The sequence below is a fragment of the Labrus bergylta genome, chromosome 11, assembly GCF_963930695.1.
Source record: "Labrus bergylta chromosome 11, fLabBer1.1, whole genome shotgun sequence".
NCBI classification, from domain to species: Eukaryota; Metazoa; Chordata; class Actinopteri; order Labriformes; family Labridae; genus Labrus; species Labrus bergylta.
The window spans coordinates 3,787,348-3,808,445 of record NC_089205.1 but is presented as its reverse complement, the minus strand read 5'-3'; the positions used below and the strand labels follow the sequence as shown (position 1 = coordinate 3,808,445).

Below are 21,098 nucleotides of genomic sequence, written 5' to 3'. Positions count from 1 at the left end.
GCTATAGAAGGTGTTATTTAAAGACACCATCTTCTTTTCCTACTTTATTAATATGTCTTAATAAGAATGTTGACTGAATAACATGTTTTTGTTCACCTACAGGCTGGGATTGACTGAGGATGTTCCCGGATGGTTTGATTTTCATCTCAACATGAATCTGATAGAAATGCTTGTCTAAGCATGACGTGAACCTACATAAACGTGGATCTGATAGAAATGATATCGAAATGAATGTATGGTGACGTATATATATTTAGATTCTTATTCTTAATCTTATTGCGTAAACTCGGTTTAGTTTAAACAGTTGTCCTCCGGTCAGAGTGGGAGTGACCCTTCTCCTGCAGCTGATAAGAGTTCACACTGAGCTCAGATCTCCAGTTTTTAGTTTAGTTTTTGGTTTGTTGAAGTTTAGAGCTTCAGCTCTAGCTCGCTTCTCTTCGGACTTCGGTCCGAATCACTTCTTTTAACTTTGTGCCGTAGAGACGAGTCTCTGCCGAACTTTCTTTTTCATGCGCAATTTTTGGAAACATCAATTCTTTCTGGCTTAAGCAAGGTTTTTGAACTTTCTTCTCCAAAGTCTTTGCTCTTCAATTTTGAACACCAATTCCTTAGTTTGGATTCATTGAGATGGCCATCTGTCATCTAATCTGAATTGGAAATCGACGTATCAAAAGACTCTTTAATAATTTTTTTCTGTTGGATCCTCTTGGAGCTTCTGAGACGACGGCTGAACCGACGTACAATCTCCACCCCAGCTGCACACTCCGACCAAGTTGTCAAGGCATCTAATCTGGCCCGTGGACCTCTCTGGGCCTGAAAAGAACCGCTTGCCAGAGACTGAAGCGCGGGACCAGCCGGCGGAGTTCAATTGAACACATCTCACAGTAAGACTGCTGGTGGCAAGGGGTGTTGGAAGATTAAGTCTTGAGTCATGTCTATTCAGAGCCCTCCTTTAAATCCAAATAGAATCCCAAAATTCGTTTATCAACTTTTTCCTTTTTGACCATTTTCTGATTAAGTCATTCAAACAACATTGCGTCTTATCTCATTACTAAATATATAATGTCACCATACATTATAATTGCATTATCCTGATCATAATAATCATATTCTTTATCTGTTTCATCTATACCTCATTGTTTACTCCTTTTTATGTTATATTTTACACATAAAATTCAGAACTTTGTCTGTGTTTTCTTGCTTAACATTTCCAGAACTTACTTCTTTCAAGATATGAAACTGACTGATTAATTAATTAACTTATACCATTAAAGTTATTTTCTTCCTTTAAACAGGAAGTGCTGCCTCTTCTTAAATCCGAGGTTAAATAAAGAAATAACATCTTAATAATTGAATTACGCTACATAAATGGTACCCCATGTGAGGCAGAAATCGCCTAAATAATTAAATGACACAGACAAATTACATCATGCCCTATAGAATAACAGCAAACGTTCATTTATAAACTCCTGAGCCTCCTTTCTTAATTGATATTTAATCGCTTTCACTTATGTTTCATGTGCGCGCTTGTGCGTTTATTTCTAAACATTGTGTGCGTCACAGCCTGTCAGCTGTGACACTGTCTTGCGTCACTGTATGCCGATCAGCTGAGCTGTGTAAACAGCTTATCAGCTGAACTGCTCTCGCGGTCAGAGCGAGTGTGTGAGTTTCTGTAAGTGCTGCCGATGCACTCAGGTAACAGTTTGACTCCGTCTAAAACGGACATTATTGAGCATCGCCACACGCAATTATTGATCAAGGCCTAATCTGAACCGCTTTCTTTTGTGAGTCTCCGAATTAAAGTAAGGTTTAGCCGTGCAGGACAGATATACTACGAGCTTCTAGTATCTTCTCGAACCCACGGGACCCCGTTATTAGTGAACGAAATAGCTAATCGTAAACTTTTAAACGCATTTACCTTAGCAAGGAAAGCTAAGCTAGCGTATTTTCAGCAATAAAGCTAAAGGTCCGAGGACACTTCAGGTGTTCTTCTTTGTGTAGCATTAGAGGCTACTTTGAGTACATTTACAGTCTATGTTTGACACTCATCGCCCCCTGGTGGTACCTATGTGTGGTAACCTGACCACACCCCCTGTGAAACCAGCTGGTAGCTTGTACTTAAGCACCATCTGCTGGCTGTTTTAGGCAGTTGCTTTGACACTAGGTTTGGAACTTAATTGTTGTCTAGACTAGAGCGAATACATTTGGACACTGTCTCCAATCTCGTGATTGTTTTGGTTAACTGAGTTTTAAAATATCAGTGCTTCTTGAGAACTGGGACAAAACATGTCCGTGACATGCATTACAGTTTTTTAGCTAAAATAAGCAAAATATATTTAAAAAATAATAATAAAAATCCTAAACAGGAAAAGGGTAGCACAACAAAGTATGTTTTTATGTTGTCTTACATTTTGTTTCTAAATTCTAAATGATATGATATGTGACCAGTGCTTAGAAAAACCCATGTCCGGGAGCAGATCTCGTTACACTATAATACTTTAAAAAGCCCAAAAAGTAATATAAAATGTAACTTTATCATTATTAGGTGTAAATAGTATAGTATTTATTTCACAAGGATTAAAAAAAACAATTTTGAATTTTTTTTTAATGTACTTTCTGGTCCAATGAACATGTGCCCAGAGTTTTTGTCAACACCGTCAGACTTTTTTTAAATTGGGAAAAAAATCAGGATAATTTAGGGCAGCTATATCTCAAAGGACCCCTTTCCCTTCTCCCTGGTCTTCCTTATGCCATGAGAAAATTTTAGCTCTGGTAAGTTTTTAATAATACTTTGTATTTCATATCTATTTACTAATGTGCATGTGTCACAACCATAGCGTATCAACTCCAAAATGACTAAAAGTCAACATCTGTGTAAAGTTTTCTGCAATATAGCCTTAATTTATATAGATTAACTGGGTCATGACCAACAGATGTTAAAAACAAGATGGCCCCTGTGAGAATCATGTGTGATATATGGAGAAATGTGCTATTTTGTCAACACCATCAGACGTCAACACCATCAAAATTTTTGTCTGATGGTGTTGACGCAAGTCTCTGATGGTGTTGACTAATGCCATTTTAGTGTCCAATTTAAGCATTTTAATGTAGTTAAAACCAATAATATCACTTATGCATTTTATTGCTATTGTAGTTTCATGTGTCGAATTCAAACCAGTTTTGATGTACAGTAGCCTACTTGAATGTGTTTAACTGAATTTCATTGAAGTTGTCTCTCAACCTGATATGTAATAAAGTGTTGCATGCTTATCCATAATAATAATAATAAATGCATAATCCGTATGCATTTCAGGCTAGAATGGCTAGACAGAAGTTGTCAGTGGAGGAGCAAAAGAAAATAAACCGAGAGTATCAAAAGAGAAGGAGAGAAAAACTTAATAGCCAGCCTGAGCTGAAGGTGGAGTTCCTGACAAAGGAGAGGGAAAGATGGAGAAACAGGGTTGATAAAGGCTAAATTAAAAAGATCAATGATTTGGAAGAGAGCAAAGAGGCGAAAGAGGAAGTATTGGAAACAGTTCCAGAAAGAATCAAGAGAACGAAAGAAAAGAGCAGAGGAAAGGCAGCAAGATTTAGATACTCCGCCAGAGAGTCCTTTAGACATCAGCGTTGAGGAGCAACAGGCAACTGTATGCTGGTTTGAGGGAGAGAGCTAAAACCAGAAAAAGACATTCCAGAGAGATTAAAGCATTGACAGACAAACATGATAAATTGGCAAAAGAAGCTGACAAGCACACAGCTGAGAACACAGCACACTCAGGAAGGCACAACTCATAAGAATGCTCAAGACTCGCATTGGACCCAGACTGAAAAGATGCTTGAAGGGAGCAGACTCAGAAATCCTTTAATAAAAAAGTCATTGCTCTTCCACCATGTAATGACTGCAGAGCTGAGAAGAAATGCTCCTCAAAAAAAGAAGCAAGCTTGCATCACAGCATCCACAGCTGGCGTTGTCTGGTAGAATTCTCAAGAAATATCGACTGATGCAACGGGTTCATGAATTTGGCTTGACATACAAAACACTGAGAGAAAAGTTACTGAACCAAAGGAAGCCTTCATTCCTTAAGACTATCTCCCATAATGTCCAAACATTTTTGGAAAACAATGCAAGGATAACTACAGACAAACAAGACACCATCACTAGGAAGAAAATAAAACATCAAAGGATGATTCTGACTGACACAATGCTAAACCTTCACACTGCATTTCTCAACCAGAACCAAGATGTAAGGCTTAGTTATTCATCTTTCTGTGCATTGCGCCCATTTTACATCACACCCCCAAGAGCCTCTGATCGAAAGACATGTCAATGTCAGTACCATGAGAATGCAAAGTTGATGCTTGAGGTCTTGAAGTCCCACAATGTTGTATCAACTACCAAACTTGAAGAGAGTTTCCATCTTGTGTGTTGTTCTCCAGCAAGTGAATCATGTCTTTTACGCACCTGCTCTCAATGCCAAAACAAATATACAGGACTTTCTGCAGAGCTAGGGAAAACACAAGTGGAATGGGAGCAGTGGAAGCGCATTAAGGAGCAAACAGAAGCTGGAGTTCACTTCAACACGAAACTGGTGAAACACACTGGTACTCTATCAGAGCTTATGATTCTCTACCAAGACAAACAAAAAAATGATACGACCACCCATGTCCACTTGGTGAAAAACCAAACCAAAGAGTACAGGAACATGATAACTAACTGTGATGATACCACCGTTATTGTGCATGTGGACTTCTCTGAGGCCTGGAAATGTAAATATGCCTCAGAAATACAAGCCTGTCACTATGGTCAAAACCTTCCACAGATCACACTTCATACAGGCATGTTCCACACCAAGCATGAAAAGGCAGGATTCTGCACCATCTCTCAGTCCAAGCGCCAGGATGCTGCAGCCATTTGGACACATATGCATCAAATCCTGACAGATATTCATGCAAGATTTCCAAATGTGGAGACAGTACACTTTTGGTCAGATGGTCCAAGCAAACAGTATAAAAACAAAAAAGAACTTTCTCCTCCTCTGTGCTGTCCCTCCCCGGCTTGGATTCAAGAATGCAACTTGGAATCTTTTTCCAACGTCACATGGCAAGGGTGCCCCTGATGGCATTGGGGCAACAGTGAAGAGATGTGCTGACAGTATAGTTCTTAGAGGTCAGAACATCATTGATGACAAGGACTTTTATGACAAGGTCTCCAACAGCCTACGTGGCATAAAACTTCAACTTGTCACCAGTGATAACTTCAAGACTTATGACAATCTCCTTGTGCAACCCTTGAAATCTATCCCCGGAACAGGGAAGATCCATCAAGTTGTAGCAGAGGGGAATGTCATCCATTGTAGGCACATGTCATGTTTTTGCAATGAGCCACATATTTGCCCCTGCTTCAGTCCAGTTACCCATGCTTGGGATGGCATCCCTAAGGATTCAGATGTCCCTGCCACTGCAGTACAGAGTCCTCTGCCGATGTTGATGGAGGCCATGGAGAAAGAACCCAGTGGAGGACCTGAGGGCACAGCAACTGGAATAGGCCCCAGTGATATCCAGAGTGAAGATTGGCTTGTTGTCATGTATGACCAGTACTGGTGGCTGGCTAAAGCCTTAGCAGTTGACCCAGAGCATCATGATGTTCAAGTTGAATTTTTTCATCCTCATGGGCCAAATGTCCGTTTCCAGCAAAAACAAGGACGACTGGATATCTGCTTTGTGCCATTTCCAGATATTATGGTTAAGCTGAGTGAGCCATCTTCCCCAGTTCGTATAAGCAGCACCAGGGAAATATATCACATATATATCAACACCTCCTGAGGTCATGGGTTTCATTGAAGGGGAACACCTGAATCATCTCTTACCTAGTGTTTAAACTCAACTTCAAAGAGATGCTCACATTGAATATATGCTTTAGAATTAGATTTGTCAGTGAGATCTGTTTTTTAAAAGAATACAAGGCAGTTTTTCAGTTCCAGTTATTTTTTTCAATTTTTGAGCCCTTTTTCAAGAAAAGAATAATAACGTCACATTTTCTTCATTTATTCCAGTATTAGAGTTTTGTGAGAGTTCAGAAGATATTTTGAATGAGATTTTTCCAGTTCATGATCAATTTAATTTGTCAACTCCATCAATGCCTTGTCAACTCCGTTAATGGCTTGTCAACTCCGTCATATAGTCTTTATTTCTTTAAAAAGTGCATCTGGTTTATTCCATGAATGATATTTGTTCAGAGACTTACACATTTCTAATGTTCATGTGTATTTTTTATGCTTAAAAATGTTACTGTTAAGTCTGAAGGTTAAAGACAAATGTAATTCATCTATGAAATTTCAATGATATTCATTAAACATTGACTTCTCTGGCTTTAAAAATGTTTTTTTTATTGATTTCAAGACCTGTGTGCATAATTAGGGGAACTGGGAAATCTGATGAGTGAACATATTTTAAAATTCAAAAAAATATTTCAAGTATTTTAATGTTTCTGATGGTGTTGACAAAAATCAAGTGGTGATCCAGCAAACATACAGTTTATATTAAATATGTACAAGGGAGGTTGAACCAAAACATATTTGGATAGACGAAACACCATTTAACAGAAATGTAATCATGTATTTTGAAAATGATCAAAATATTTTTTTCTAAAATCAAAACCTCTTTTGTCCCTTATCTCAAGAATCACTGATATATTAAATCGTCTGTTCCCTGAAAAATACTGACACAGCTTTCTCATCACCTAGAGATTTAAAATTAAAACAGAAGAATTCACTAAGTAAATTGACCAGTCTTCCTTCTAGAATAGGAATTGATTTATTTTATGGCTTGAACTCTAATTTACATTAAACCTCATTCGCCTTATCACACCATTTATTGAACATAAAGGATTTTTAGGTCTCAATTTTGATCCTGTATTACATTTAACAGTGTAATACTGACTTGAAAATTATCATTATTGTTATTTTTCATAGTTTTTATTTTGAATAACAATCCAAATTGTCTGCTGTTTGTTTACAATTAATTCCAGATTTAATTCAAACATTACGGCAACTGAAACGTGATTCACATTGGTAACACTCAATTGTGACCTGAATGCAAATTTATTTTTTCTATCACAGATTTAATTTGAATTTCTACAGAGATTCAAATCCAACTTCAATTTTAATTCAAGTTTTATTTCACTCCAAAATGCTTTCAATAAACTTGATTTCAACATTTAGTCTGCTACAATTTAGGTGATAACTTATTCATTTGCAGCTAAATTATTTTCACTAAATTTTATCCTGCTCTCAAGAGCTTCTGCTAGTTTTAACTAGTACTTCCCTTCTCAGATTAGAATTTGAGCTCAATCTCATTAACCAAATCCACTCATTAGTTTTATTTTAAATTTTAAATTTTAAATTTTAAATTTTAAATTTTATCTTAAATCTTAAATCTTAACTTTGATTTCGATTTTCGATTTTAATCTTAAATTTTTATTTTGGTTTCAAAATTTTTATCTTGAGTTTAATTTTGATTTATTTTATTTAAAAAAAAATTCTCCAATCCAATTTCTTTACGATTTAAATATATATATTTTTTTCTTCTTTTGGTTTTGTTTGATTATTTAACAAGAAGCCAGAGATGGAGACCTCTGCCCACTCAGCGCAGGTTGGCATAGCTGACCCAGTAGAACAGTTGAAATCTGTTTTGGTGGACATGATGCCGACTCTTATTGTAACTGTTTTAACCCAAACTCTGAAAGACAAAGATTTAACTGATGTCATAGACAGGCCCGCCCAAGAAAAGTTCAGGTGTAAGCTGTTAGAACGAGTAACAGAACAGCAAGAAAGCACTCAACAGATAGTGGCACAACTTGAGCAGGAGAATAACGCACTCCAGCTGCAACTTAGAGAGACAGACCAGTCCCTAAGCAAGGCAGAAAGGCTCATCGCAGAGCTTCAAAATGCTAGTAATCCTTCTGATAAAGAAGAGAAGGAAGATAGTGAAGAGCTAGGAAAGGCCCTTCAAGAGAAACAAGACGAGTTGGAATCAATCAAAGATCAAACTGTCCCCGAGTGAATCACTCTCTCAGCGAGAGAACTTTCTGTGTGCATTCACTAACCCCACTGAGACAAATGAACACTGTCCATTAGTGAAACAAGGAATCAATCTTGACGGCACACCTGTTGAAGAAGTGGCATTAGCCCTGTGGGCTAATCAGACAGCCATTAGCCAAGAGTTATTCAACTCTTTGATGGAAGCTAACCCTGACATCATGTTTTATCCAGGTACCAAACACTTCCCTCTATTGCCCCATTCACAGGTAAACATGACTTCTGAGGGCGCATGTGCCTTAAAGGTGTGGTGAAATTACCGGGCGCTAACTCATTGCTTCCTCGTTATCCCCAACCTTCCGCACCCAACTTACATAGGCAGTGACCTACTCGTCAGGCTGAATGTACAAGTCGACAGCACTAACAACATGCTGTGGTCCCTCAAGACTGTCGGTAACGACGCGACTCCAGACACTGACAACCCAAAATCAGGACAATCCATTCCTGAGGCATGTCAGGTGGTCAACGAACTTAATGTGGTCATACCTGCCAACACGGCAGAGATGAGAAGATTGAACATCCAACCAGGGCAATGCCGCCATCACTCACAGTTGATATTTCAACCATCGCTTCTATTTTTCAATTCCAGGGATAGGGGTTATTCCTCTACAGGTGCTTTCAGGCAACGAAAATGTACATGTGGCGCATACAGCACCATCAGAGATTATAACACTCTTCCCTGCTGCGACTCTAACCCAAGAAGCGGTTTGTCGAGTTGATTTCACTGACTGCACATAAATGGTTCTGCAAACAGCCCATGTCATGTCAGTCAATTCATGCCCCGATCAAAATACACCATTCTCCAAGACAGAGCCTCCAGACTCTACTTCAGGCATACCTGCAGCAGATCCTGCTGTCACTTTCTCAGACCCCAACTCGATCCAAGCGGGGGACCCTTCTATTTGTGCCATGACCTTGTTCCTTTCAGATCCTTCTAAACATCCAATTTCAGCTGAAGATCGTGCTGCTAGCACATCTTTACGCTTCCTTTTCCGTGCCTCTCTTAAGGTCGTCAAGGACCACTTTATACTTGCCTCTGACCCACTCGCTGCACCTGCGTTTGTTGTGCCTCAGAGCCGCAAGGGGGTGATGCTAACTCAGGCCCATGACTCCCCTTGCACAGGACACAGAGACATAAAGGCAATCCTGAAGTCTCTACAGGTAGCCCCCTTTTCATTGGGCCAAGCCCTAGGTTATCACAGAGAAACTTTCACCTGTCGTCTACCAGATCAAGGTCACCAAAGGACAGACAATGCCTACCCTCAAATGGATACACCACAACCAAATCAAGTTACACAAAAACCCTATGGGACTAGCAGGGGACTCCAATGTCCCAGTTAGGTCATAAATCTAGAAAGTATCAAAGAAAGTAAAGTTACACTTTACTTCGTAGAATAGTTCAGAAAAAACCTTTTTGTTGTTGTTGTTTCGATTTTGGTCTTTCTCTATTCATCTTTTGCCTCTCTCGTCTGCCATATTGTTTCAAATCGCAGACTGCCAGGTCTCTGTCCACCAACCAGACTTTAACATAATTTGGCTAACTACCATAGTAACCATCTGTGTTTCCTCTATTAACTCGATCATTCTATCCACTGTCGAACTACACTTCGGTGACTTAGATTAGGAAAATCACAATATTCTGATCAAAATAAACGGACAACATCTGTTCCAAAATAATTAAACAACCATTAAAAGATACACTCTAAGTAGTCAAAGCAGCTTAGCCTTAAATAAATTTACTCAAAAGCATTGAGCCACTTCAGTTGATTGTACAGGTTGATTACGCTCACACACAAATTATAAACGCCTTGATTAAACACGTTGATAACGGACACATTACACGAAATTGAATCATCAGTGAAGTGCTTACTATATGTAATGTTTCACCACACCGCTACAATCTGCACATGGGACAGATTAACCAGTAGGACACCGGTTTCACCACTTTCAGAAGAGCTTTGTTAGACTTAATAAAAAAAAAACGGATGCTGTCAGTGCAGTGGGGGTAAACTCGAGGTGACGCCAGGGGCTCTTGAAGTTTACAATCATATTGTCTAAGGTAGGAGGGATGCTAAAGGGCCTTCTTCGGGCACTGACCAGATCTGTTCTTCTTCAGGTTGTGGAAGTGTTGAGACCAAGACAAGTAGTGGTTCTTTTCGGATATTAAAGCAAACGTTTCACATTGTTATGTTGTAGGGGTAAAAACATTCATTACCATGATGCAGCTGGACAGGTAGTTGAAGACAGTCGCCTTCAGCTCAAAGTTCTCGCCTCGGATGATGGAGTAAGGCAGGCTGAGCTCCAGGAAGAAAGGCTGGAAGACAGTGAGCTCTTTACGAGGAGCTAAACCGAAACCCTGAGGGGACAAACAATAAGCCTCTGTCTCCCAGGTGGTGATGGTGTCAGGAACAGTGAGGGGCACATCCTTTGTCCCAGACTCTCTGAAACAGCAAAAACAAAGAAACACATCGGTCTCCGTTATGGCTTGAAAATTTCAAGAGATCTCAGATTTCTCTACAGGAAATCTGACACTAATTGTCACACTGAATAACAGCATTAAGAGTTTTCACAGTTAAAAAATTAAACAGTCCAGCATTATTTAAGTGCTTTCAAACCTGATTACAACCTTACCATCAGCATCAAAGCTGTATGGGACGGATCAACAAACACTTCTTAAGTAAACCCTTTTTTTTATCTTTCCTCTGATTGGCTGTTGTGATCCTGCTTGGAGAGTAAGACCTAAGCCATGTTTTTATGAAGCACAAACATTTCATATCATCGGGGGCTTGATGTGAGTCTGTAAGCTGTTTGGTAAATTAAAATAAGATGCTTACTGTAAAACGCTCACATCAACAAATAATAGGAAGTACTGAACAAGGTCCCACTCTAGATGGTATGGGTTTAAGGCTCAGCCTTAAACCCATACCATTTAAAAATAAATTTCCAGTTTGTTGTAATTGTCTAAACTTCATTTTGGTTCCTTTCTTCTTAAGGTTTTCTTTCCACCCTTTTGTTTTTAAGATGAGGTCTTTGGCCGCTCCACTCACCACATGACACATGGATTTGAATGTGAATCTTTGGTGTAACATAATGACGTAACGATATAACATCAAAACATTTCTAGCGCCTTATCGTGAAGTGCATGCTATAACATTTAATCCTGCAGGCATCACTGCATACCATCATGTGTAAAAGTTTGAAAAGCTCACCCAACTTTCACAAGGTCCCAGATCCAAGTCTCAGGAAAAAAACTGCGGACTGTCTCTATAACTAAAGACTCCTCATTGCCAGGACCTGGTGGACGTTCCAGGCTCACCTTTGCCATAATAAGAGTATCCATGTCATAAACTCTGTGTCCTGTAGAGAAACCGGAAAATATTTCATCAGAACATGAGGATGTTCTGCTTTAAATTTTAGGACAGCTTCTGAATGGCTCGGGAAAGGCTCCTTATCAAACAGATGCAAAAAAACAACAATACCAAACAATGACAAATTCAACGAGCAAGTATGATAAATTAAAGATAAAAAGTCACCATAGCCCCGGTGGTATTCTTCTCCTCTATAGGTGAGGCACGATGGCGTCCGAATAAACAAATTGGTTACCATCTTCAGCCCAACATTCTAGATAATCCAACAACAACAAGAAATAAAGATTATTTAAAAATGTATTAAACACAACATTTAATATTGGAAACATTGCACAAGAATTACCTGGAAAACGTTGTAAGCATCATCTTCGGCACGCCGTGAGCGGTACGGCAGATATGATCTTTTTGATCTCACTGTCAGGCACTCTAAAGCGTCTTCAGCTGAGTATGGAATATGGGTGGATTTTCTGACTGGCAACAGATTAAATATCTGAAAAGAAAGGAATGGCAGCAAAAATAAGTTTCCAACAAGTTTCCAATGAGGTTCCAACAGGGGAAATATTGGTCTGTCATGTTAAAAAGAGTCACCTGGTTCTTGAAGGAGACTAATAGGCACTTACCTTATTGAAGCATTTACCTTTTCTGCGTCCAGAGTTTTCCCGGGCTCCTTGATGAGGACGCTCTGGTCGATAGCGCTCACACCACACAGAGAGTCCGGCTGGGCTGTCAACTTTAGGGTGTTTTCTTCTCCTGGGACAGCTGAGGACGGAGAAAACTCCAGCGACACCTGACACAAGGAAAAACTGATGTTGTCAATGGGACAACAATAACTATTTTCAAAACCAACAAATCTGGGAGATGTCAACACTGACCTTGTGACTGAAGCATTTCTCAGTGGAGAAGTCAGAACTGTGGGCGATCACCGTCTCACTGGGGAGGACAGCGTAAGCCACAACCTGGACGTCTGGGGACATCTCAGGGGACACTCTGAACTTAAAGGACATCTCGCCCTCAGTCACTGAAAAAGTGAAACAGGCTTTTAATAGACAGAATTATCTAAATGGTCAACAGGTTCCCCGTGCACAGCTGATATGTTCTCAGGTACGCACGGTTGGAACTTGAAAGAAAAACCATGAAAAATAAATCAAAACTCCGTGGCACACTGAAAATAACTGCATTTTATTGTGATCGAACAACACGTTTCGCCTGTGGCTTCATCAGGCTGGCTGAATGTGATATCACACTTCATATGATTGATTAATTCAGTGGTTCTGGAACTTTTCCGGGAAGATGAAAATGTGCCCCCACCCTTCATCTAACACATCAAGATGTATCCACTTTTACTGCTTTGAAAACAAATCCTATATTTTTAGAAGTGATGTCAAGATTGGCTGCAAAAAGTTCAGAATAGCAGTTCAGTGTGTGACAAACTGAAAACACTAGCAAGCGACTAAACTGAAACTCCTACATTTGTGACGTCTGGTTTGGAAGGTGATTGAATCTTTGCTGAAAGTCTTCAAAATATTTCCCATGCTTTGCTTTTGTGAAAAAACAATATGCATTGTTTAGGTTAAAGGTAAGGTTGATCATTTTCTCTAAATACACTTTTTAATATTTTGGTTGAACTTGTCTTTGGGTCCTTACAGAAATTAATAACTCGTGCTCTGAAAAAGGAATGAAGAAAATCCGTCATCTGTATCAGTTTGTAAGCCTGTAAAAACTTTGACCAATGTCTGCACGAGGTACCAATCTGATGAACCAATCACACGCCTCCCTGTCTCCCTGTTCATTCTCTACCCCATGCTTGAACGAGCCCACACTCAAAGCATGAGCTGAGGTCCGCTTCTTGACAAATGGCGCTTGCGCATGTAAGTGAGGGGCGTGGCTTTTGAGGGAGCATAGAGGTGGGTGCAGACGGAACACCGAGGGAATGCTACTCTCAAAATCATGCTAGTTTTCAAAAATTACCAACACTGCCTTTAAGCGTTGCCAGGTCCCCCTATCATAACTCCGGGCCTGACCTTAGGCTCCCAGTCCATATTTTGGGAATCACCGGATGAATTTGAATTTATTGTTTAACATTTCATAATAAATATTCAAATATAACCACACCAAATCCACTACAGTAAAAGTTAACAGAATCTTAAAAACAGTGCTTGGAATTTTGATACTTTTAGATGCCCCCTCTTATGTACAGGAGACCCTGTATTACAAAGTAAGAAGACTTTTATGGATTTAGGTTTCCAGTGGCTTTAAAACAAAGTTCAGTTTGTGTTTGTTGAGTGAACAACCTCTGGGTTACGCAAAAAGATATGCAATTCTGCCTCCCTCTCTCTAGTGAAGAAATCTTTAACCTGAGAGGTTAGACAAACATTTACATTCTGGGCCCTCGTGGCAAGAAAGTTCCTGATTCATGATTAAAGCCAATATTTTAATACCTGATTTATCTTGGACTTCAACCTGTTTGAATCCTTGCCATACAATGACTCCTCGGGATAAGACCTGTGGAGTTTAAAAGACACATAGAATAAGTAATACTCTCTCACAGTGACACCTCATTCTCATTACAGCAGATTATAAACTGATATAAGATATGAATATACTTAGAAACAGTTCACCTACCAGATACATCACATCCGCAGAGCCCTGGGCTTCCCCGACGACAAGGAAACGGATGAAGATTTCTTCTTCTGTGTCACAGGCCAGTGGTTGATCCTTCTTCTGCACCTCCAGGGAGCTGATTGTTTTAGTTTCTGGAGCAAAAGGTTTGACCGAGGTCAGTGTGTGCTCTCCGGTTTGGTAGTAAGGAGATCGATGCCCGTCGTACCTCACTGAGGGTTTACTGCTTACCTAGATTGTGGAGTGAAGTTCAGAAATGAGCCTACGTCTGTTGACCTTAAACCAAGTTCTGTAACAGCTTCTTCCCACAGGCCATAAGACTTTTGAACAGGAAAAAAAAAATCCCTCCATTCCCCCTCAAACCCCCACACAGGACTACCTCACTGGACTGTAAAACACAATATAACGTGCAATATATTTATCTGTATAGTATTTTTACTCATAGTTTTTCTTTTTATATCTATTTATATCTGCACCTTATTTTTATTTTTTATATGTAAATACATGCTGCTGTTTTTATCCTGCACTACAACGAGCCAAATGCAACGAAATTTCGTTCTTATCTGCACTGTAAAGTATAAGTTTGATTGACAATAAAGAAAGTCTAAGTCTAAGTCAAAGAGAGAATAATTTCAATTTGAATTCCATCCCCCCCTCCTCTGGAATATTGCACACTGCATCATGTTATTTTTGGGTTTGAACTTTAAACCTGTTTATTGCAAGTAACACAGTATCTTGTTCAGGTTTATGCCGCTGAAGTAAACCAGGGTAAACTATGATGGAGTAATATACTGCATAGTATAAAACAACTTGGTAGTCAACTCAGTATACAACTTCAGAACCCTCTGTGTAACTTATTATTACTATCCCGACATGGGAGTATATGGGTAGTGATGTCAATCATCAGATTTTATGTCTGTATGTTTTGTTTTTGTGTTTGTAGATACATGTTGATACAGATCCCTAAAAGGCATAACTGTTGATCATTATAACTGATGGAAGACGAAATCTGTATATCACATATTCTGTTCTCGACAAGGACTGTTTCCCTGCAAAGAAACCAAATCCCATTCAACACGATTGGTCAACTCAACTAAAGCGGGGTTCACACTGCAAGATAATCGGGCCGATTTTGGGCCTGATTCCCTCCTTCCGACCAAAGTCAGCAAAGGCCTGACTATCTGATGTTCCAAAGATTATCTGGTCAGATTCTCCTGTGGTGTGAGGTGTGTTAAGATTGATTTTAACCTCTTTCCGATCTTCTAGGAAGACGATCGGTGCCGCCCCGATTTAAAATCGTAAATATTAAACGTGTTCAACATTTACGATCAGAAATCCTGTGGTGTAGACGGCCAAGCACGGTCTCTGTGAATTGTCACGTGGAATGGAACAATAGCCAATAGGGAAGCAAGCTGACTGAAGCAGGAAGCACAACAAACATTACCATGGCAACAACAGCAATCGCGAAGCATAAAGTTAAATGGATGTCATGAAGTCAGGACCAACTTGTTGATTTGTGGCAACAACACGAGTTATATACAACGTGTCCTGTAAAACAAACCACTTTGACCAAAATGTTTACCGTAATGGATGTACCAGCTAACAGCTAGCCACATTTAGTTTGCCCGTCATGTTTGTTTTCTCTTAAATCGCGACTGACTGCGCAAGATTACACTTTGTGATAGTCGAGACTCTGGTTGTCGGCGAATTAATCGGTTAGTGTGTGGTGTGCAACAAGACGATCAACTCGGCACTCCACACACTGTGCGATCTGAACTGTTAATCAGTCAGGATTGTTGTCATGTGTGGAGTCTCTCACGTTTTCAAAATCGTTTAAGATTTAAAAAATCGTGTAGTGTGTACCAGGCTTTAGTCTCAACAAAACAGAAAGCAGTACATTTCTCTTCATAAGACTCCAAAATCCAGTCATATGCAGATATTTGTGCAGATGATCTGAGAGGATCAGTAGAAGCATATTGATAATTTAGGTCTTGGCCTTTTTGTGTGTTTTGATGTTGTCTTAGTTTTTAGTGCAGTTTCACATCGTACTTACGACAAGCTGGATGTCTTGTTTAAACTCAGCTGTGCTTATCGTGAAAGCTGCGACACCCTCACTGTCAGTTGTGAGATTCTGCAGCAGACGGGATGACCACCTCTCTCCCTCAAACAGGTGCACCTTCATGTCAGGAATGGGCGTGTTGTCGTAAGTAACAGCTTTGACCTGTTAAAAGCACAAAGGTGTACGACTAAGAATACAAGGTTGGACTGTGTACACGATCTGATGCATAAGTGGTGAGCGTGCACTTACTTTTCCCTCCACATCTGATCCTTTGTTGTAAATCTTGGGTGTGTCCATGAAGAAAACCTTTCCGATAGCGTAGGATATATCGAGTCTCTTCTGACTATCATGTGCAATTCCTGTTCAAGAAGCCTCAGTGTTAAAGCTCTTAAAGATGTAAACAATAAATACATTTGATTCTCTTGAGGGATTAACTGTCATTCTCAAATTTATATCCAAGATTGACACTTGCCTGTTCCCTCCTCCTCCACGCTGGCCTTGAGATGCAGTGAATCTCGCAGCACTTTTTGGTCAAGTTTTGTGAAAGTTGACATCATGATGAGAAAAGTTGCGCAGCCGGCCTTATCTGCCTAAAGAGTTTAATCAAAGATAATAAATTAAAATCAAATAAAGTACATTTAGGTTCAATCCCCAACGAGTTGAAGCTGGGTTCAAGCTGGTTTCCATGGTGTAAAACAATCTTCAGTTATTGTTTTGGAATGATAACACAGGTGACTTTATATATTCTCTTCTGTTTTTTGATGTAAACAGTATGTTGTATGTGAAATAGTGCACAAGCTTTGTAAGGTTCCAGCAGACTCTACCTGTTTTATCTCCATGTAAGATGGGGCAGTTATCTCAGGGACGCCATCTGAATTATCAGTGGTAGCTACATAGTTCCTTGTATAATAGCGACTGAGAGGTCGGTGCATCTCAATTTTAACATTTCCTGGTACAGGCTGCCCGTATGTATACCTACATAGATAGACAAATAAAACGTGTGCTGTTTGAATAGAGACATTTTCTCACCAAACTGTAACTATGTTAGTTTGTTTAAGAGTGAACGAATGAAAAAAAGCATGACTTACTTTGCACAAACTTCAACTTTGATGTCTTCATGCCCAATACTAACTTCACCAGGTGCTTCTACTTTTACCTCAAATCTTGGCAAAACTGCAGACAAAACCTCATTTTTATTATTGCTACAATACAAATGTATTGCAATAGAAGGTATTAAAACAAACAATAACTCACCATATTTCTCCACCTTAAAGTCATGAATAATCTTCTCATCACCAATCGACACAATGACATTGTAGGTTCCTTCGCGGGCCTCAGAGTTCAAGGAGTATGAAAGCTGCAATATTTTCCCGTTGGATTCTTTTTGTAACCACTGTCCAACCCTGTTGCTGGCTGAATCCTGTAGTCATGACAAAAGTGGGGAATTAAAATACAGAGAAAACATGTCTTCAAAACAGAATAAAGCCCAGACCACCCTGATTCATGTTGATCCTTCTCTAAATGTTAGACAACATTGGGCAATGCATTTAGCATAAAAGTAAAAAAATGTAAAATGGCTTTCACTTTTTCAAACAAAACTTCCTCCCTGAAAAAAGCAAGAATGGTTAACTCAAAGAATAAAACACATGCTTCCTTGTGCCTAACAGCTCCAGAGCGTCTCTACACATGTGGATGAAGTGCGGGGACGCTGACAGCTATGGACAGTTTTAACATCTGTTTATATAGAAGTAAGGTCAACGTCCCATTTACAGAATTAATTTACAATTCATTCATTTTTATAACAGACAGAGGGGGGAATTGTTTTTCTGACTACTGGAAAGTTTACGACTGACATCTCTTATAAATACTGCGGCGCAGTTACCACCAACTCACAACAGGCGCTTTTTACTTCCCTAAAAACGTGTGGCTGTTAGCACCTGTGTTTGGGAATTAGATGCTTTTTGCAATAACGTCGATTTGCATGAAATGGAGCCAACTTCTTTCTCAAATGACAGCATAAAAGCTCATTTTAATACACACAAGAAACACCACCGCGTAGAGACGCTGTTTGCTCTGCAGTGCAGTTAGGGGTGCAGTGAACACTTTGCATGATTTGTGAATTAGACATTGTCTTTTTGACACTTTTGCACAGGTTTAGCATCTGCAAAAGTCATGTAATCCTTTTGTGAAACAGGTCCTGATTCAGCAACATTAAAAAAGGCATGTCGATATTGTCTTACCTCAATTTCAATGACAGTGTACTGTGAAAAAAATAAAAATAGAGAGATGCATTAGAGGGCATTTTGAATTATATTCTTTTCATTGTTGTCAGTGTCTTTATGAATCTTAGTTACATTTCACTTTCCATAGAAAATCAGTCTGTTTAATTATTTTCAGTTTTTATTGTATAAAACACTGTTAATGTATTTCTTTATTTCTACTTTTTAAGAGGCTTCTCATCATAATCACAGAGTTGGCTTTCTAGTGAGTTTCAGGAACAACTTTTACAATGGTTGAACAAAACAACACATATTTAACTGTTACAGTAAATCTATTCAAATATATAATCAGATCAGCCCAAGTACCAATCTTTAGATGAATAAAATCTAATAATCCAGGAATTGAAACACTTACCAAGCGATTGACAGGTCTCAATTTGCTGTCCAGTGAGACGACTCTGAAATTCACTGAGGAATTTGAAAAGATATCATGAAGTTAAAACACCTCATCATCTGAGTATTCTATTCAATCCATCAATCAATCAATCAAATCAATTTATAAATCATTAAAAATATTCTCAGACCCTTTAAATACCAATTGTAAACTACTCAAATGTTATTGATTATTTCATACACAAACAGAGATCTTCTGTTCACATCATCATAGATAAATTAATCAGCGTCACCTGTTTGTCCTGGGAGGTAGATCGGTTTATCTGTTTGGACGAATGTGCTTGGCTGGTAGGCTTTGATCATAACTTTTCTGACTTCTTTTGAGTAAAACGTTGCCCCTCGGACCTCCACCTCCAACATTCGGACTTCATCTTGCACTAAAGGAGCCTGTGGAAGAAGAGTACTTTTCTTAGACACCTGGAGAAACACTTGCACATGAAAACTCTCTCAAATACTTTGGTAGAATTTCAATCCTAACTGTCAGGCTTGTGTTTACATATATTTACTTTAATGATCTTGAAGAATTTATAAGAAAGCTCAATATTTTTAGATCACTTATTGGTAAATAATTTCTTGATTCAAACAGCACATTTAAAAATGAGCTTTTATAGGTTTTAGAAGCAAAATAGAGACACTTGTTTGGTTAAAGTGGGGTGATTAATTGATCATGAAACGGATGGACATTTATATCAATGTCTCTTTATGAGCTGCAAACACAAAGAAGAACATCAGATATTAGTTCATTTGTTTTGTCATGTATTAAGCCCGTAATCACTGCTGGGGGGTCGGTGTTAGAACAGATCATTTCCTGCATGTTGCAGAAACATCCTTTTGTGACATTTTCCACCTAAGATATTCAACATTTAATTGTTCGATGAATGCAGGGAGATTTCAGAACAAGATAAGCAAAGTATGAGAGGTGCCACTTTGTCTACAGGGGGCGCCAAAATGAACACAAACAGAAAGTTGCTCACAGGGGTTCAATTGGTTGTGAAAGCTGATTATTTTGTTGGTACCCCTGTCTTATGATTTTCCATTTTTAGTGTCCAAATGAAGTCGTGTTTTTAGAAGTTATAACACAAATTCCACAGAGAATTTAAGCAAAAAGAATCTCAAAAGCTGACCATGAACTTAATGCAGGTGTGAAACTCCTGACTGGATGTTTCCTCCATGAGAGTCACATTCTGCTGCAGGGACCTCAGAGTGACGGTCATGACCAGAGTCTCGTTGGGCTTCAAGAGGCTCGCACAGAACGGCGTTTCAGCTCCTGCTTCGATGACTGCAGGAATGGTGACCATGAACTGCCTACACACATAAAATTGAGCATCGAAATATTTAACATTGAGCTAACAATCAAACAAAAGTGTGAATTTGATCCAATTTATAGACAATGAAAGTGAACTTACGGCCCTGCCACTGCTTGATCCACACACATCCAACTCAGGTAGACAAACAGTGTCCATGTTAACCTCTGAACCCCAGGACGACCCATGGCTGACTGTGATGAGCCCCAGAGACGGCCTGTGTTAAATAAACTCTGCCAAAAATCAATGCACCTCTCGCCCACATCACACACGCCCACTCATCCATTCTGGAAAGCTTTTTATTCAATCATTTACCGTACATATGAAGCCAAAGTCATGGTTTTTAGTCAGAAGGCCTGCATAAAATAAGGCTTTCAATTTACATTTAGCCTACAATTTAATTTTTTTCATTCAGTGATTTAGATGCAAAAGACTTGACTTGACTTAAATCAACTGGAGCTGAACAATAAAGCCGGTGCTTTAGTACAAAAAAACTGCAGTTCCACGTGTGGCCACTTGAGGCTGAACAAAACAATGGTCTAGGTCTCTAAAGCTCAAATATGTCAAATTAATATGTGAAAGGTTTCTTTTTTTGGCCTCTTAAGTGAAAGGTAAATACAGCAAGATCAATCATTTTTCTATAAAAACTGGATTTCTTTTAAAGTAAATAAAGTACCCTTGATCAGAAATACATGTCTAACGTTTGTGTCAAATCAAACCGCTAGAAAATCATGCAGTCGCTACGGTAACCAAGAAGACAGAGAGGACACAGTGTTGAAACTGTAATTAGTGGGAGTTAAATTAGAGCTTTCTGTTTGTGAAAACAGCTAAATAGATGCATTTTTAAAAGTAACTGAAGGTTAGCTCTGAAACATTGCCCTTTAAACTGTGTGGGATGCTTCTTTGTAAACAGACTTACAACACCAAAGTGATACACCCACATTTCTGCCCACAATTTGGGAATTGCTCCACGAGTACAG

At 39.1% G+C, this 21,098-nt stretch overlaps 1 protein-coding gene across 1 annotated transcript in view; it reads right to left on the bottom strand.

The window, feature by feature from the left end:
* LOC109996704 (alpha-2-macroglobulin-like) overlaps positions 1-20,373 on the bottom strand; it is a 34,331-nt gene extending 13,958 nt beyond the window's left edge. The window contains exons 1-19 of the mRNA XM_020650965.3: positions 20,221-20,373; positions 19,939-20,119; positions 19,048-19,201; positions 18,777-18,829; positions 18,383-18,403; positions 17,397-17,562; positions 17,231-17,315; positions 16,967-17,117; positions 16,615-16,732; positions 16,392-16,501; positions 16,137-16,304; positions 14,087-14,314; positions 13,903-13,966; positions 12,337-12,482; positions 12,102-12,251; positions 11,808-11,954; positions 11,630-11,717; positions 11,306-11,453; positions 10,312-10,537 (exon numbers count right to left, since the gene is read on the bottom strand). Coding sequence (XP_020506621.2) covers positions 10,312-10,537; positions 11,306-11,453; positions 11,630-11,717; positions 11,808-11,954; positions 12,102-12,251; positions 12,337-12,482; positions 13,903-13,966; positions 14,087-14,314; positions 16,137-16,304; positions 16,392-16,501; positions 16,615-16,732; positions 16,967-17,117; positions 17,231-17,315; positions 17,397-17,562; positions 18,383-18,403; positions 18,777-18,829; positions 19,048-19,201; positions 19,939-20,119; positions 20,221-20,306 — 2,490 coding nt within the window. The 5' untranslated portion in view covers positions 20,307-20,373. The remainder of the gene's footprint in view (positions 1-10,311; positions 10,538-11,305; positions 11,454-11,629; positions 11,718-11,807; positions 11,955-12,101; positions 12,252-12,336; positions 12,483-13,902; positions 13,967-14,086; positions 14,315-16,136; positions 16,305-16,391; positions 16,502-16,614; positions 16,733-16,966; positions 17,118-17,230; positions 17,316-17,396; positions 17,563-18,382; positions 18,404-18,776; positions 18,830-19,047; positions 19,202-19,938; positions 20,120-20,220) is intronic.
* Positions 20,374-21,098: the final 725 nt, after the last annotated feature.